This window comes from Lynx rufus, unplaced genomic scaffold (genome assembly GCF_022079265.1).
Source record: "Lynx rufus isolate CCGP_SWC_20201006 ecotype Redwood Valley unplaced genomic scaffold, mLynRuf1.p SCAF_1, whole genome shotgun sequence".
NCBI classification, from domain to species: Eukaryota; Metazoa; Chordata; class Mammalia; order Carnivora; family Felidae; genus Lynx; species Lynx rufus.
The window spans coordinates 172,382,676-172,401,905 of record NW_025814823.1 but is presented as its reverse complement, the minus strand read 5'-3'; the positions used below and the strand labels follow the sequence as shown (position 1 = coordinate 172,401,905).

At 40.6% G+C, this 19,230-nt stretch overlaps 1 protein-coding gene across 1 annotated transcript in view; it reads left to right on the top strand.

The window, feature by feature from the left end:
- Positions 1 to 19,230, top strand: part of REEP5 (receptor accessory protein 5) — a 39,958-nt gene that overhangs the window by 17,759 nt on the left and 2,969 nt on the right. Inside the window, exons 3-4 of the mRNA XM_047090267.1 lie at positions 2,563 to 2,701; positions 14,652 to 14,820. Of these exons, the coding sequence (XP_046946223.1) occupies positions 2,563 to 2,701; positions 14,652 to 14,820 (308 nt within the window). The remainder of the gene's footprint in view (positions 1 to 2,562; positions 2,702 to 14,651; positions 14,821 to 19,230) is intronic.

Here is a 19,230-nt window from a genome sequence, read left to right as displayed (position 1 = left end):
GAGTGTATTGTTGAATAGTCACCTATGTCCATGCACTTGGACAAGGAAGTATATAAATAAATAGCACTCAGGCAATGCCAGTTTTGAGCTCTTCTCTACTCTTATCATAACTAGATTGGAGTGCTTCACCGTTTTGATTCTAAGTTTCCACACCTATGGACTGTCACTTATGTTCTTTCTTATTGTGACTAGTTTATTATTTTACTTATTTTGAGAGAGAGAGAGAGAGGGAACACATGTGCCAGCAGGAAGGGGGAGCAGAGTGGGAGAGGGAGAGAGAGAAACCAAGCAGACTCCATGCTGTTAGCCCAGAGCCCGATGTAGGGCTCTATCCCACAAACCGTGAGAGCATGACCTGAGATGAAATCAAGAATTGGACACTTAACCGACTCAACCACCAAGGTGCCCTTATGGTATTTTAAATTAAAACAGTAATTAAATGCTTCAGTTATCTGAGAAATTCTATTAAAAATCTCTTCAGCTTAATAAGAATCTGGTTTTGTCCTGACCTCTTTCATGTGCCTTGGTTTTCTACAAAGTTGTGATCAACCTGTGTGTTGTTTGGAGCTCTTTTCTTCCTGCTTTCGATGTTACTACGTAGTTTTCCAAGTGTATTAACATGGAAGCCTTTGAATGCCTAGTGTTTATAAGTTATGGAAATTAACTATTTAAAAATTTATTCCTTGAAGCACAGAACTTGAACTGTTTGGGGTGGTTTTTCTGTTTTTGAATCTGTGGATCTTGACTAACCTCTTAAAAACAATGACATAGAATGGAATTGAAAATACCAGAATGTTTCCATGAAATGTATATTTCAGTTTATATTTATGTGTGGATACATTTGTTTACTGGATGTTTGTTTACTACATAGTCATGAATTGCTTTGGTTTCCAAAATGAAGACCTTAAGTGAAATATAACTCCATATCCCCTCTGCCCAGGAGTGACATCTAAGAAACAAATCTTTATCAAACTAATAACTAATAACTTAAAAGATCCACTTAAATAGAAATGGATAGGAAAATGGCATTATGTGGTAAAGGGGATACCACTGTTAGTTCTTTGGTTAATGTGCTTGCCCACGCTTTTCCTTTGGCCTTTTGTTACATTTGCCAGCTTCTATCTGAGGAAAGCTGGAACACAGACATAGTCCACAAGTTACAAGCCATTATTTTATAATCTGCTCTCATAAATTCATTTTATGATTCTTTTGTGTAAGTTGAAAAACTTTTGCGTTGTCTTGGCTTGCAGAGAGGTATTGATTTTATCTCTTTTTCCTCTTCTCTTCCTCATGTCATTAGCACTCATCTCAGTCAGCTAGAACTTTCCCGTCTTTGGTTGTTTTCTTACAACACCCAGGCATACAAGCGGACCTCAAGCCCACAGCTGCTTCTCATCACTTCAGAGGCTTTCTTAGAGAATGACTCAGCATGATTCAGCAGTCTAACGGTCCCTTTGGGGAACCCATCTTACCAAGTATTTTCAGCAGTTAGCCCATCTTATAAGCTAACAATATTATTCATAGACCTTCGAGTTTCCTGTGTTAGTCCAGCTCAGTTCTGATAAGTGTCCAGACATGTGTTAGGATAGGATTAAAAAATTAAGGAATTCAGCTTTAGAATGAAGAGATTCCCAGGCATGAAAGAAATTTTTGTGATTCAGAAGTAAAAGATTAATTAATTAAATGTTTATTTATTTTGAGAGAGAGAGGGAGAGAGAGTCTTAAGCAGGCTCCACTCATCCAGGTGCCCTAGAAGTAACAGATTATTTTAAACTTATTTCCATTCATTTGCAGAATGAAATTTGTTTAAGCAGTAGCTGGTACTGAGAAAGTCATGTTATTAAGTGATGAGGGAAAGAAAGGCTACAGCCAAAAGATCACACAATGATAGAACCAAATGGACACCATGATATTTGTTTTTACCTGTTTGTTATGAAGTTATGTTACAGACTTTGGGCAGTATCTGACCTGTGTCCCAGAAGTTCCTTTGTGGAAGTTTCTACTTACCCATAATATAGCTCAGTTATTAAAAGTACATAAAAACTAAGTTACCATGAGATAATTCTTTTTTTTTTTAATGATTTTATTTTTAAATAATCTCTGTACCCAACATGGGACTCAGACTTACAACCTTGAGATCAAGAGTCACATACTCCACTGACCGACTGAGCCAGCCAGGCTCCCTGCCATAAGAGAATTCTTTTTCTTTTCTTTTTTTTTTTTTTTTTTAAGAATCCTTGATAAAGCTCTGGAGGCAGGCCTGCACTTGGGAGTTCCCAGTCATTGGTGATATCTCCTGGTGCCTGGTTAAGACAGAGTGGAAATCCAGGGGACAGCTAGTGCTGGTTTCTCTGGTGACAAGAAGACTGTTAACAGGTAGTCACAATGGCTTGTTATTTCCAGATTGCTTCTTACGTTGTATTCTTATCTCCATGACAAGGTGCATACATTTGCCTGAGTTTCCTACCTGGTATGGGAGGGCGGGCTGTCAAAGTCTGCTGTTCGAAAGTGTTTCATTGAGATCACACTACATGATGTACTTGCTTTTGTATTGCCTTTCAGGATTAAAGCCATAGAGAGTCCCAACAAAGAAGATGATACTCAGTGGCTGACCTATTGGGTAGTGTATGGTGTGTTCAGCATTGCTGAATTCTTCTCTGACCTCTTCCTGTCATGGGTCCCCTTCTACTACATGCTGAAGGTATGTTGGATTTTTGTGAACTTCTCTGTTTCCTTCCATCTATGTATTTGCTTTGTGCCCTACCACTAAAATAAATTCCATCTTAGGACCTAAATAACAGGAACAGATGCTTGAGTGTTGGACATCTGTGGCTCTGCCTCAGATTATAAATAGGAAAACAGAATTCGACACACCTCCCTTATTTTGTATACTGTCTTGGAAACAGCCAAAGCAATTGTGTATTCAAGATGTGTTTGGTAATAAAAGATGGAAATACTGTGACCTAGCACAAGCATTGTTGTTAGTTTACCAAGATCCTCCCTTCAGGCAGTGTTACCTAGGTTTGATGCAGAAGCACTGCACATTTTGGCAGGCCATTGATTATTTACAGTGGTGTGTGGGAGTCTTTCTTTCTTTCTTTCTTTCTTTCTTTCTTTCTTTCTTCCTTTTTCTTTCTTTCTTTTTTTTTTTAAGTTTATGTATCGATTTTGAGAGAGTGTGAGCAGGGGTGGGGCAGAGAGAGAGGGGGAGAGAGAATCCCAAGCAGGCTCTGTTCTGTCAGCAGACAACCCGACTCAGGGCTCGATCTCACTAACTGTGAGACCATGACCTGAGCTAAGATCAAGAGTCCAACGCTTAACTGACTGAGCCACCCAGGCACCCTAGGAGTCATTAGGAGAAAAAAAACCCACCTTATTTCTTATATAGGTTTGGAGAATGAAGATGTGAAGTGGGCTCTCTGAGGAAGTCATTTTGATAACACTGACAGGTGCAATGGTCAGGGATCAGCCCTGCCGCACCTCGTGTTTGGTAGAAATCTAGCCTTGGTCACCACCATGTGAGGACAAGGATTAGGAAGTTGAAACTCATTCCTAATGGGACCTGTATTGATTCTGACTGAGAATGAAAAAGTTAACATCTTTTAATAGAGTGGTTCTTTCTTTATAGATAGGACAAACTGTCTTCAGTTGGTTCCTTGAGTGTCTTCCGTGGAAGAGACCTGCTTCCCGTTAGTTGCATAGAATGTAGATGGTACCTCAGGCTCATGGGGCCAGACTTCCCAAGCTGTAGAGAGTGGGGATTCCAGCCCTTATGAATTCTGAGTTTTCTTTCCCTTCATACTCTGAAGTATTCATTTTTTTAAAAGTCGCCCATGAAATGAAGACTCAAATACTTCTGTAAGATTTTTAAAGAAAAACAGCAAACCCTGCTGCCTATACTGCATTCCTTAAAAGCAACCATTATCCCTACATTTATGGCAGATTATTTTGTCATTTACCTCTGTGTTTCTAAATAACATTCTTGTTTAGCCACCTTTTAATTTTTCTATTTGACGCATTAGCTCTTGATTCCTACTGGTAGGATTTGGTTCCCTTTCCTGGCTTTTCCCTGCCATACACATGCAGTCCTCCTGTGTCCCCATCTTCCTCAGGTGTTTGTATCATAATTTTGGTTAGATACACATTCACCACTTACATTATTGTGACTTTGTAAATACGATTTAGTTATACCATATAGTGTACATAGTGTGTACATGTAGTGTTCTTGCTGTTTTTTATTTTCCCTGGAACTAATCATTGTTTTCTTATTTACATATTCAGACCTATTTCGAGGGTCCTTGTTAGTTCAATTTGTCTTACTGTTTCTACATTTCTATTTACTTTCTTTTAAATTTTTGGTCTAAAGAAATTTAGATAAAGGAAATTAGATGCAGGAAGCTCTCATTCTTTGGTCTCCCTCACCCCACCTACCAACATGTTGATGTTGTCTTCATTTTTAATTCTGGGCAGTTATGGATACATTTTTGCTTTATCTCTGGCCTTAGCTGTTTTTACAATCTATAGATATTTTCTTCTGTAAATAATGTATTTATTCATTGATACATATTTTTCAATCTTCCCTTCCAGTTTTCAAGTTTACTCCATTCTGTTACATATGCCACACAGCGTATTCTTTATTTCAACTCTTTTTTGTATCTAATATTTTTGCTTGTCTCTTTCCTATATTTTCTCGTTCTTGTTTCTTATTGCTCTGTTTCTTCTGACATAGTTAGCAATTTAGCTTAAGTCTTGGTTAGTTCTAATATTTCTATTGCTGATAGAATTTGGTAGTTGATCGTGTTGTCTTTCTTTTTGAAATGGTTGTGCTTTTCAAATCTCCTGTTATTTTGGCCTGTAAGCTCCTTTTCCTCTAACAGTATCAGCTGTTCTGTTAGGCACTGGGATGGAGGAAGACCACATGCCAGTCCATGCTGGTCCCAGGAAGCTGTGGGTAGGGGCGGATGAGTCCTAGGGTAGGGAGTCCCAGCCAGCAGAGGAACTGTGGTTCATAACCCTTCTCCTACTACATAGCCCCTCAGGCCAAAGGAGCACCCTTTGCTCCCCCAGCAGCATTAGGAGGAGATGCTCAGAAGCTGTTACACACAGCTCAAGGGGACAGAGCAGGAGGGGATGGGGAGGAGCTGCCCTGCTACTTAGTTCCACTCATTTTCCTCAGTGCCTCACAAGGACAGGACTTCTATGCCAAAACCTCTGTTTTAGGGGCACCTGGGTGGCTTAGTTGGTTTAGCGTCAGACTTCAGCTCAGGTCATGATCTCACGGTGCTTGAGTTCATTCTTGAGTTCAAGCCCCGTATCAGGCTCTGTGTGACAGCTCAGAGTCTGGAGCCTGCTTTGAATTCTGTGTCTCCCTCTCTCTCTGCCCCTCCCCTGCTCCCACTCTCTTTCTTCTCCCTCTAAATGTGAAAAAAAAAATTTTTTTTTTAATGGGCAGGAGAGGGGCTCCCTGGGTGGCTCAGTTGGTTCAGCATCCAATTTCAGCCCCAGTCATTATATCTTGCAGTTTAAAAGTTCGATCCCCCCATTGGGCTTGCTGCTGTCAGTGTGCAGCCCACTTCTGATCCTCTGTCTCTCTCTCTCTCTCTCTCTGCCCATCTCCACTCTCTCCCTCTCTTAAAAATAAATAAGTATATATACATATTAAAAAATGGGCAGGAGACCTGAATAGACATTTTTCCAAAGAAGACATACAGATGGACAACAGACACATGAAAGCATGTGTCTTTTCAGCATTACTTATCATCAGGGAAATGCAAATCAAAACCACAATGAGATGTCACCTTACACCAGTCAGAATGGCTAGTGTCAAAAAGGCAAGAAATAACAAGCATTGGCAAGGATATGGAGAAAAGGCAACCCTCATGTCCTGTTGGTGAGAATGTAAATTGGTGCAGCCACTGTGGAAAAGAGTATGGAAGTTCATCAAAAAATTAAAATTCTATACCATGTGATCCAGTAATTCTATTACTGGGTATTTACCCAAAGAAAATGAAAACACTAATTGAGAAAGCTATATACACCTCTGTGTTTTTTGCAGCATTATTTACAATAGCCAAGGTATGGAAACAATCTAAGTGTTGTCAATAAATGAATTAAATGAAATAAAGATGTGATGTATACACACACACAATGGAATATTACTCAGCCATAAAAAGGAATGAGATCTTGCCATTCACAGCAACACGGATGGACCTAGAGGGTCCATAGCTGTAACTATGCTAAGAATAGTAAGTAATAGAAAGATACCATATGTGACTTTACTTATATGTAGAATTGGAAAAAATGAACAAACAAAAACCAGAAGCAGACTCATAAACACGGAGAATAAACTGGTGTTGCCAGGAAGGAGGAAGGTGAAGGGGCTTGACAGGTACAAACTTCCAGTTCTAAAATAAATAAGTCACGCGGATGAAAGATACAGCACAGGGAATATAGTCAATAATATTGTAATAACTCTGAACGGTGACGGATGTAACTCTACTTGTGACGAGCATTGCATGGTGTATATAACTATCAGATCACTGTGTTGTACACCTGGCATTAATATAATATTATATGTCAACTATACTTCTATTAAAAAAAAAAGACTGGGAAAAAACTAGTACACCCATACAGTTAAATGGAATGAAATGATTCACATCTATAGAAATGTTTGCATAATTCATTAATTATAAAAAATTGGTAAACATTACATGTAGTGGGACACCATTTATGGTAAAACAAAAAAAAAGAACTACATAGTTAAAAAATTTAAATGAAAACGTGCTCATTATAATTTCTTAATTTTGAATAATGTTACCACAGAATGCCTTGTAAGATGGCTGAAGAATTTTCAAGCAATTTTTTTTTAAAAAGCCTGTGGTAGCAATTAAGATTTCAAAGGTTGCTGGATTTTCTGTGTGTTTTTGTTATTCAAAGATGTTTAGCATTTATATTTTTATAATCTTATTTGGATGTCATATATTTTAAACTACAAACAACTTTGAAGTCCTTCATAAGATCCATCTAATAGTAGTGACATCACAGTGCAGTCTCTAAAGGAAAGAGACTTGGCTTTGCCATGGGCCCACCTGCTCGCTGCAGGGAACAGTATCCTGACAGCAGAGCCACTCTGACCTCACACTTCGAAAACATGAGCAAGCCTGACTCCAGCCCGCTCCTGATCTCTTCTGCTAATGGAGGTCACAGAAGGTAAAGAGAGGATCCGAAATACGAGATAATCACCAAATCATTTATAGTTGGTTTTGAAGTACATTACAAAAATTGCCTTGCAGCAAAATTTTCTTCCTTAATAGTAAAAGGAATGTGCATCCATTAGTAGTATCAGGGCATCCATGAGAATTTACTGCATGTTCCAAATAGATAATATACTTGAGATTATTAAAAATGGATTATGCTGTCAATCAAAATACTTTCCTCTTGCTGTAGTGCATTTTCTGAGTGGCTTCAGAGAACACACTGAGAAGAAGCCTCTGAATTGCAGAGTGGGTAGGAGAATATCCTGTGTTAAGGACTAGCATAGACCATATGCCATGTTACAATCACATGGTGATTGTGTGGAGTATGCAGAGATCCAAGTAAGGACATGTTTAATATTTATCTTTTGCAAAAAAATGATCTTTTGCAGAATTAATATTATTGGCATTTCCCCCCATTTTTCTAAAGCAGCCTATGATTGGAGAAAATAAGAGGAACCAATGATTAGGCATCAAAGATCAGTAGAAAAGATAGTATGTAATCTGTCGCACTAGAAATAGTGGACCGTGCCTGCTCAGAGCTTTGCTCTGAGGTCTGCCTTTATCAGGAGGTTTTAAAAATAAATACAAAAGCCTTTTTTCTCCCTCTGATTATAAAAGTAGTGTATTTTCATTTCTTTATTCAGAAGACATTTATTTAGGACTTCTGTGTGCCAGAATCTGTTCTAGGTCAGAAGGATACTTCGGTGAATAAAACAAAGTCCCTGTTGTTGTATTGTTTATATTCATGTGTGTGTGTGTGTGTGTGTGTGTGTGTGTGTGTGTGTGTTGGGACATGTTTTATATAAGGAGGAAAATAGCATTTGTAATCGTACCCCCGGTCACATGTTAGTCTTCCTATTTTTTTAATGTGCAAGTATATTGGTCCAAGTACATAAAGACACACAGAACCATGTATATATTATTGTTTTAACCATATATATATATGGTTGAGACCACATTTTATACATAATTCTGTATCTAGCTTGTTTCAATTAACATAATACTAGGAGTATTTTCTCATGTTATTCAATATTCTTTGATAAACTGTCTAATCCATTATCGATAGCAATGTACTAATTCCCCAAATGATAGACATTTTAGGACATTTATCTCACTTTATCACATTTTAATGAGTGACACAATGAATAGCTTTGACACAATGAATAGCTCTTTACACTCATTTAGATCACTTTCTAGATTAGTTTTTTAAACAAAACTCTGGCGACTCTTAGTCCTGACTTAGACTGTCACCTGTACTACTGCACCTATGTTGGAAAGCAGAACATTTCTTAACTTCATAAGAGGCAAAGACCACAGGGAAGTCTTCCCCTTCACGTGTTCTTTTTTGAGCTTTTATTTGTGCATGCTGGGCAGTCTGTTTTAACTTTCGCCTATCACTGTTCTTGTGGCTACATTGCAGAAGTTTCCCTATGGATTTTGTTTCTGATCAGGTGATTGTAGTGTATCAGCAGGTCGCTGATGTGTTGAAATGTGGGTATTTTGTATTTTTTGATATTAACTCAGTTCTGACCAGACTGGTCCCAGAAACTGCATATAAAGTGTATCCCTACCTTGGAAATACCTCTTCTAGAAGAAAATTGGATGGCAACAGCCATTAGAACCACAGACAGAATTATCTGGCCTGCTGTAATCTGTAATTTAAGGATTTATCAAATGAGAGCTCATAGTGCCAGGAATTCAGCCAAAATAGCACAGACTCTGGACTGCAGGTAAGAGTGGGTTTGTGTTTGCTCGTGATTGTGCTGTCAGCGGGCACTGTGAGGATCTGTGTCGTTCAGGGTACTCCTGGGCTCTAGAATAGTTATGTAGGTTAAAGAAAGGGAGTTGTAAAAGCTGGTGACTGAATATAGCCATGAGAATTGAACAGTAATTAACTTTATTTTTTAATACAAGAAAGCTATTTCATTTGAAAACTGGAAAACGCTAATGACATAGGTAGAGAGCAGTAATTATTTTACTGTCCCAAGATGATAGCTACAGGGTCCTGGAAAGAAAGGAGCAGACCAGAGTGAAGCCTAATCACATTGGAGAGGTATAAAAATATAGACACCTGGCTCTGGTTCTGCCTGGTAGTCTTGCCTTAATTCATTCAGAAAAGATGAATGAGTCAGCTTTTCTGGATTGCTGAGGGGCCTGAGGTATTACTTGGGCAGATAATATTCCAGAGATTTACAACAACAGTAAAAACTGTAGGATTTGGTAGTACCACTACCGTCTTGTATACTTTCTTCAAGTACATTAATTTGTGACTTTCCTAAAATCTTACAGAAGAGAAAATGGACTCTCAGGTTGTTTATGACCTTCCCTAAAGTCATAAAATAAAGTAGATACCAACTCTTTGATTCCTAATCCAGTGAGTTCTTTCCATTTCACCTTGATGCCTATACTTATGATGAGGGTTTCTAGGTCTGCATCAATAGTAATCCATTCCTGAAAATTAGATACTCTACCTGGAAATACCAGCCAGGAGACTATTTCCTACAATTTTAAATGGTAAAAATTAAGATATATACATCTAAAACTCCATACCAGATTCCTAAATATTAGTAAAACACAGCAAAATACCTCTATATAAGTAACAAATGTGTTAGGGTGTTAGATGCTAACACCAACACTTCTTGTTTTCCAAATTGTTGACATAGTTAGTAAAAAATTATCACTTAGTATGTAGTAGTACATGGCACCTCTAGGACACTGCATACCGTTGTTGTTGTTTTAGCTATTTATTTTGAGAGAGAGCGCATGTGTGCGAGTAAGGGAGGAGCAGAGAGCGAGGGAGGGAGAGAATCCCAAGTAGGCTCCACACTCAGTGTGGAACTCGATGGGGGCCTCTGCATAGGGAATTCTAATTTACTGTCAAGAATGTAGTTTTTCCTTTTTCTCACACATCATTTTGTTTAAATTGTTGTGTTTTGGGTATATATGTATTAACATTACCTATATAAGCAACCAGTGGAAAACACTGTATGATGTTTGGATGTTACAAACCAGAAGTCTTCCACAAGGAAATGTTAACTACAGAGATGGTCTATAGGGTCTGCCTGGCTCTAAGCAGAGGAAATGGAAGCTAAAGCCAGGGAAAAATGCAGTTACTTATTTCTGCATTTTGGGTTACTACAAATGGCAAATTATGAAATTTGCAATTAAGAAAATCAAGGTTTCTCTGGCAACATCTTCTTATAATTCATTAGGATAGCCAGCAAGCCCAGCAGGTGCTAGAGCAGAGTCTCTGAGAAAACTAGCAGGAAACATGAAACCACCCACACATACTGAGGTGCTGAGGGTATTTCAAGGAATTGGCTTCATTGAGAGGCCTGGACCTGTAGCAGAAGGTCTTATGATGCCATGTGTGTGTGAGGGCTTGGTGGAGTTTGGGTTGGTTGCACAGATGTGTGTGGTGAGACTAGGAGGTGGCTGGTCTGAATGTTTGCTCTTCCCCTTCCTTTTGCCGTGCTTTTCCCCCACTGCTTCTCTCTTAACATTCCATCTTTCTGCTGTTATGTTCAGTAAATGAGCTGTGGAGTCTGTCACACATCAGGGGTAGGAGGTTTGAGGGAGGATTGGCTTAAAATCATAACTTGGAGATTATGACAGGGAATTGCATTTGGTTGAGTGCTTGGATATGGGAAGCAGCCTTTGTAGTCCCTCCAGTTCAGAAATTCTCAACCTTTTGGAAATATATGGAGGAAATTTTGTTTGTAGCTGTTAATAGTCACTGATTTTACTTAGTATTTTATGGTGTTGTCTAGTATAGTTTGGCTTGAACATTTACATGTTCAAGTGTTTATTTTTTAAGAGAGAGAGAGCACAAGCGGGAGTTGGGGGCAGACAGAGAGGGAGACAGAATCTGAAGCAGGCTCTAGGCTCTGAAGCTGTTAGCACAGAGCCCGATTCGGGGCTTGAACCCACGAACCATGAGATCATGATCTGAGCCAATGTCAGATGCTAACTGACTGGGCCATCCAGGTGCCCTAAAAATATATATTGTTTATGATAAGTCACTTTCACTTTATTTTTCCTTTATATTAAAGTTAGAGAACTTCTTGATTTTGTTTTTTTGGTAATTATATGCGTAGGTGTATCATTATCTTAAGTTTTATTTCAGGTACTAAAAGTGTTAGAAATGAATTGTTTAAAAAGGGTATCTATTGGTTCTGAGATTTGATTGTAATTACCCCCATTTAAAGCTAATCAGTTAGCCTGTTACTGTTTCATGGCTGTTGGTGGAAGACAGAATTGTTGGAAGAAAGTCCCAGCACTCCTAGATGTTCCAGATATTTCTTATTTTCTCACAAAAATCTATGTGAGGTAGATTTTTTTTAATTTCAGTTAATATCTTTTTATATTATAGAGTCTATACAGACTTAGGCAATTAAGTTACATACGCAAGGTTTGCCTCACTAGTAAATGGCAGAACCAGGACTAGAGCCCAGTTTCTCTTGAGACCATTCTTTAACCTCTATCTACTATAATATATAACTCTTTTTTAAAATGTTTGTTTATTTTTGAGAGAAAGAGAGACAGAGCTCAAGCAGGGAAGAGCAGAGAGAGAGGGAGACACAGAATCAGAAAAGCAGGCTCCAGGCTCTGAGCTGTCAGTACAGAGCCTGACATGGGGCTCGAACTTATGAACCTCAAGATCATGACCTGAGCCTAAGTTGGACACTCAACCCACTGAGCCACCCAGGTGCCCCTAACTTTCTTATTTTTTTTTAAATTTATTTTTGAGAGACAGAGTGAGAAAGAGCACAAGCAGGGGAAGGGCAGAGAGAGAAGGAGACATAGAATCTGAAGCAGGCTCCAGGCTCTGAGCAAGTGTGTAGCACAGAGCCCAGTGCAGGGGTTCGAACCCACAAACCGTGAGATCATGACCTGAGCCGAGGTCGATGACTTAACCGACTGAGCCACGCAGGTGCCCCAGCCCCTGACTCTCTTAAAATCAATTTGTTAGGTGGAGAGAGCTGCATATTTTTAGATCAAGATTTTTAATTTGGTATTCCTTGTTCTGTATTCTTACTAGTTTCTAGTTTGTTTGATATCTCAGTTTCTGGTGGAAGTGTTAAAAATCTATGAGCGTGGAATTTCTCCATTTATACAATTATGACTTTAATTTACATAATTCAAAGCTATATTTGGAAGCTATCTATAATTATATAATTATAAAATTATAAAAACAAATGGTATAATTATATAATTACATATATATATATACATACAAGGTTATATATAATTTACATCTTCAAAGATATGTAGGTTTTATGTGAATCTACTTGGCAAATTGTTTTCCTTTATCATTGCCTTCAATAATGTTTGTGTATGGTTAAATTACTTTATAAGCTATTTTGAGAGTTGGTATTTGTCTGATACATCTCTTTCAATCTATTTTTTTTTAAGTTTATTTATTTTGAGAGAGAGCAAGTGGGGGAGGGTCAGAGACAAATGATCCCAAACAAGCTCTGTGCTGTCAGCATGGAGCCCAATATGGTGCTCAATCCCACAAACTGTGAGATCATGACCTGAACCAAAATCAAGAGTCTGGACGCTTAACCAGCTGAGCCACCCAGGCGCCCCTCTTTCAACTCTGTTATTTTCAGTGTTCCTAGTTGGTTTTGCCTTAGGTGTGTTTCTTACAAGAAACATATAGCTTTACTGTATTTTTTTTTAGTCTCGTCTGATAGCCCGTCTTTTGAAAGGTAGCCCCCTGCTCTCCTGTGTCCAACAAATTCTAGTTCATGAGTGTTACTTTTCCAGAGTTCTGTAGTTCAGATAATCTAGAGAGGGTAATTTGTTGAGAACCTGTGTTTTGCTTTGTATTTTGAGTGTAATACAAATGCAATACAAATTTCTCAGAGCCAAAATGGTACTGATGGAGTGAGCTTTGGGGCACAAATATGTGCATTTTAAGCCCAAGGCTTTGTTACTGGTTTAGTCCAAAAGCTTTTCATCTCTAGAGCAAACATAGAAAAGCATTGTGGCTTCTCAGTTATTTGAATACATTGTTTGGTTTGGAATAATAAGGACTAAGGCTGTGGAGTTTAATGGACAGCAGAAGAGGTGTGAGGTTTTTTCTTTAAGGAGAAGTTGTAAAATGTACAGATTTGGAATCTCAAGAAAGGACTTCATTTTTCATATCACCTGGCTATGTTAGAATCTTTCACCCTAAGAAAATCCAGTAGGCTGGTTATTGAACTTTCTAGGGAAATGAGCAGGTCGCTGTGCATATCCCCTTTTTTGCTCAGTGTCTTAGATGAGAATAAGCGGCTGGGACAACTAAAAGGGCTAAGCTGTTGGCATTTGAATAAACAGTAAGACTTTTGGGGGGGCATAAATATAAGGTGACAGTTCTTATTAATAAAGTTTTTAGGGCATAATTCTGGTCTTTTTTATTTCAAAAAAAATTTTTAATGTTTATTTATTATTGAGAGACAGAGAGCATGAGCATGGGAGGGGCAGAGAGAGGGGGAGACACAGAATCCGAAACAGGCTCCAGGCTCTAAGCTGTCAACACAGAGCCCGACGCGGGGCCCGAACTCACGGACTGTGAGATCATGACTTGAGCCGAAGTCGGACGCTCAACTGACTGAGCCACCCAGGTGCCCCTGGTCTCTTTTTTATTTCAATGGCAAAGTACAGCCATAAAAGAGTTGGGAAATGATATCTACATTCAAAGTGGAAGATGATGAACAGTTGATTGTAAAGATTCCTCGAAGGCAAAAACTGAGATTCTGCTGAGTTTGTCTATAACAGGATGGATACATGTGACAGACCTACTGGGGTAAGCCAACTAAGAACAAGCTTCACGGGTTTCTTTAGACAGTTTTTTTTTTAAATCTATTTATTTTGAGAGAGAGAGAGAGAGCACAAGTGGGGGGATGGGCAGAGAGAAAGAATCCCAAGTAGGCTCCACATATGGTCAGCATGCAGAGCATGATGTGGGGCTCAAACCCAAGAAACCATGAGATTGTGATCTGAGCTGAAAGGAGTCAGTCACTTAACTGAGCCACCTATGTGCCCCTAGACAGTTTTCTTTACACGTGCAGTTAAGTACTATGTTTCTTAAACTGATTTTTAAGAGTTTTGATTAATAGAACTTCTTGCAGCCATAAACTAAAAAGTGATCCAAATTAGGAAGGAAGTTAGGTCGTCAGATTTGGTGTGTTTTACCTTTCTGTTTTCAGTCTCAGCATTACTAGGTCATGATTTGTCAGGTGTTTTTTCCATCCAAGAAAAGGGCACTTGTAGCCTGCAGAAAACACTGGAAATGCTATTGGAGAACATAGCCGAGGCAGCGGCATCCACAGAGCAGAGGCGGCAGTGTGTGTTGTCAGGATGCCCACTACTGTCCCGTAACCTGCTGACTCTCATTCTGTGCAGTGCGGCTTCCTGTTGTGGTGCATGGCCCCAAGCCCTTCTAACGGGGCAGAACTGCTGTATAAGCGCGTCATCCATCCTTTCTTCCTGAAGCATGAGTCCCAGGTGGACACTATGGTGAATGACTTGAAGGACAAAGCCAAAGAAACTGTAGATACCATCACTAAAGAAGGTAAGGCCCAGGGGCAGCTGGGTTCAGCAGGTGAGAGGACATGGGAAGTACTGGGCCCAAATAACAAGTTGCTTCTCCCCTTTCCTATCAGCTTTCCTCAGCCAAATGCTGAGGCCACCCTGGGATTTCTTTACTAATACTTTGCCTGTCGCCCTTTACTTTTTCCAAGATTCTCCCACCATGCCACATTTAATGCACTGTTTAGTCAGCACATTAGGAAAAATGACTTTCCTGTGGTGGGCAGAGAGTTTAGAGAATCATCTGTGTTTATATACCAGTACAATCTCTTTAATTCATTTCAGGTTGACCTGTTTCAAATTGCTTTTGTTAGAGGTCAAGAGAATGCCCTTTCACGTATCCAGATTCATTCATTCATTCAACAAGTATTTATTTCTTGAGGTGCTTAATATGTGCCAAGCATGTTCATAGCACTGGGGATGAACCAAACAGACCATACTACTTGAACTCATGAAGCTTATACTCTTGTTGAGAGATACACAGTAAAAATTTAAAATTACATGATACAGTTAGAGTATACAGAGAAAAATAAAGCAGATAGATAGGGAATACCAGGGCTGAAGGGAAAGGTACAATTTTAAATAGAGTGATTTAGGGTATCCTCACCAAGAAGACTGTCCTGAATCAGACTTGAAAGAAACCATGGGGAAGAATGCTCTTGATAGAACTGCATGTTTAAACTGGAGGCAGGAGCAGTATGGGTGGAAGGGAATGATCTAGAGGAAGAGAAGAAGGAGATAAGGTCAGAGAGGTTGGGGAGTGGAGGCTGGAAGACCGATCAGGTAAGGCCTTATAGGCTTTTGTAGAGGCTTTGGCTTTAACTCTGTGAGGTGGGGTGCTGTTGGAGAGTTTTGAGCAGAGGAGCAACATATCCACCCTGTGTTTAACAGGCCACTGTATTAAGAATAGACTGAAGGGGGATGGGGAAGAAATCAGGAGACCAGTTATAAGGTGTTTGCAGTGATCCGGCTGGAGAGGACGATGGTGGCTTGGCTCATAGTAGTAGCAGTAGGGGGCGAGAAGTCATTGGATTCTTGATATGTATATTTTAAATGTTTATTTATTTATTTCTGAGAGTGTGGGGAAAGGGCAGAGAGAGAGAGGGAGAGAGAGAATCCCAGGCAGGCTCTGCACTGTCAGCATAGAGCCTGTTGTGGGGCACGACCCCACAAACCATGAAATCACAACCTGAGCCAAAATCAAGAGTCCGTTGCTTAACCGACTGAGTCACCAAGGAGCCCCAGGATTCTTGATATATTTTGAAGGTAGAACCAATAGGATTTGCTTATGGACCAGGCATGGAACATGAGAGAGGAGTCATGCATAAAGCCAAACTTTTCAGCCAGAACACATGGAAGGAAAGAATTGTTGTAGAGATGGGGAAGACTAGATAGAGCAGGTTTAGAGGGGAAAATAAGGAATTCAGTTCTGGACATAACTTTGAAGTGTCTATTAGGTACCTACATGGAGTAGTCAGGCAGCTAGTTGGATATATATGTTGAGAATTCAGAGACAGGTTTGGGCTAGAGATATACATTTGGGGGTCACCAGCAGGATAGTAATCATGGGACTAGGTGAGATTATTAAGTGAGTGAACGTAGTTAGAAAGATGAGGTCTGAGGCGGTGGCCCCCAATGTTTAGAGATTGGGGAGATGGGGAGCAACTGATAAAGTGGACTGATAAGGAGCAGTCATTTGTGGTAGCAAGAAAACCATGTGACTGATGTCCTTGGGGCCAAGTAAAGAAAGTTTCAAAGTGGGGAGTAGTCCATTGTGTCACCTGCTGCAGACACAGGTCAAGTTAGGTAACGAGTGAAAACTGACCATTACACTTGGTGGTGAGGAAGGCACTAGTGATCTTGACAGAACAGTTTATGGAGTGGTGGGACCCAAATGCTGATTGGAATGGATTTGAGAGATGGGAAGCAAGGCTGAGAGAATGTAGGTCTTTTGGGAAATTTCCTGCAAAAAGGATAAGACTGTGGCTGCACCTGGAAGAAGGAACTAGGGTCCTAAGGATGTGCTTTTTTTTCTTTTTCCTAAAGTAGAAGGAACAAAATATGTCTGAAAATTAGTGGGAATGATCCAGAAGAGAGCAAAAAAGTGGGTATGAGTGAGGGAAGAGCTTCTGGAGCTCCATCCCCAATTAGACCAGAAGAGATGGGAACCAGAGTAGGAACAGGACTGGTCATGGGGCACAGAGGTTGAGAACACGAGTAGAGATGCTGGTAGGTGAGTGCCTGTGATGGTGGGTGCCTACAGAAGGGACTTTCCCACTGCTTCCCATTTCTCAGTGAAGTAGGAAGGTCAGCGGAGAGAGGATGGGGAAGATGGTGATAGAAAGAGATGGTATGAAATAGGCACCTAGGACTGGGGTCAGCAGACGTTTTCTGTGAAGGATCAGATAATAAATGTTATTTTTTGTGGGCCATCAGCTCTTGCTTGGGACTCTCAGCTCTGCCACTCTAGTGTGAAAGCAGCCCAGATGAGTAACCAGTGAGTGTGACCGTCGGTTGCTGGCCACTCCAGGACTGTGGGAGAGTGGATGGACTGGGGCAGTGCCACGTGACTGTCAGGAGTATTACAGGCTCATTTGAAGTTGTGTCAGTGAACTTAAAGTGAGGCCAGTTGACGCACTTAGCTCCGCAGCTGCAGAGCAGGTGGGGCTCTGTGCCAAGGCCAACTGAGTAAAGAACCATGAAGTGAGAGAGGGACCAGGGAGTGCTTAGTGTCTGATGGTGGAACTTCAACTGGCCAAGGAGGGAAGGGACGGTGGAAAAGGTGGTGGGGGAGGACTCTGAATCAGTAGAACAGAGGGCGTGTGCTGCACAGCTGGGCGTGGTGGGGGAGAGTGGGATGCTGGACACTGAGACTATAGAGGGACTGTGGTCACAGGTAGTGATGAGGATCGTGGAATGAATGCCTGAGGTTGGGAGAGAGGTGGGGGTTGGTAGGATGGAGCGTAAAGGTTATTGGAGGGGACAGCCGAGAGGCCAGGATACTGGCAAAATACTGAAATCACCAATAACTAAAATAAGTTTGGAGTTAAAATCTTAAAGAAATGAGGCAGCATAACCCAAGAGTCTGAGATGACTGGAAAAAGAAAGGCTGGTAGCAGATATAATCTGATGTCATGAGATTCTGAACGTGGCAATGGAGAACAAAGACAGCTTACCAAACCCTCCAGACCCACTCGTACTAGGGTCAAGGAAGAAAGAAAAAATAGCCACTACCTGAGAAAGCAGTGTTCTCAAGAGACAGCCAGATTTCTGTAAAAGCAAGAAGGTGAAAGAAACTTTCGGAGAGATGGATGGGGATAGAAGAGGTTTTGCTGATGACTGGGTCTTGAGTTCCAGAGGGCACAGAAAGGGTTTTATAAATTGGACAAAAGTAGTGAGGGATGTAGACTTACCATTTTGTTTGGAGAGCTCTGTGGTAATTAGAAAGTGGGAGAGAACTGACCTGACCACTGGGCCAGTAAGATCCCCAAGACAGCTCTCCAGCAGTGTGGATATGTTCTCCCTATTGCCCTTCACACACTCCTCTCTCCACTGGACTTCTCTCCCAGGCATACAGCTCCAGTCTACTTGGATTCCTTTTTCTACAGTTTTAAGTGTTTTCTGACTTGTAGCCTTCATGTCCTCCCACCTGGGGATTGCCAGTTTCCTTTTAAGAAGTTTCCTTCCTGTTCCTTGCCTCAGCCAAAGCAGCAACCTCTGGCGATGTCACTTCTGTCTAGTTCACTCACATTGCTTAGACCCTTGGTTCTTAGATGTCAATACTCTAAAATCCAATTTTACTTTGATACATTGCTAAACAGGAGTGTAAGAATGAAAATAAATTAGGAGGAACTTGCATGCTGACTCATTTTAGACTTCAAAACTTCTGGATTCCTCAGGAAGTAAATTTTTACAATGGGCTAGTTAAGAGAGAGGCTGCACTTTCTTGTTAACTGTTCAGCAACTTTAAGTGAAGGGAGAACAGCCCTCGGGCAGCTGGTGAACAGGGAAGGACTGGCAGTGCTTCACCCTGGGCCCCATCAAAAACAGGTGCACTTTGGGGGCGCCTGGGTGGCGCAGTCGGTTAAGCGTCCGACTTCAGCCAGGTCACGATCTCGCGGTCCGTGAGTTCGAGCCCCGCGTCAGGCTCTGGGCTGATGGCTCAGAGCCTGGAGCCTGTTTCTGATTCTGTGTCTCCCTCTCTCTCTGCCCCTCCCCCGTTCATGCTCTGTCTCTCTCTGTCCCAAAAATAAATAAACGTTGAAAAAAACAGGTGCACTTTGTGGATTCTCCCAGGAGGCCCTGGAGGCTTCCATAACACCCCCATCCCCCATCTCACACTCCACACTAGTTCTTACAGCATATTCCATGTCGCTTGGTAATTAGGAAGAGG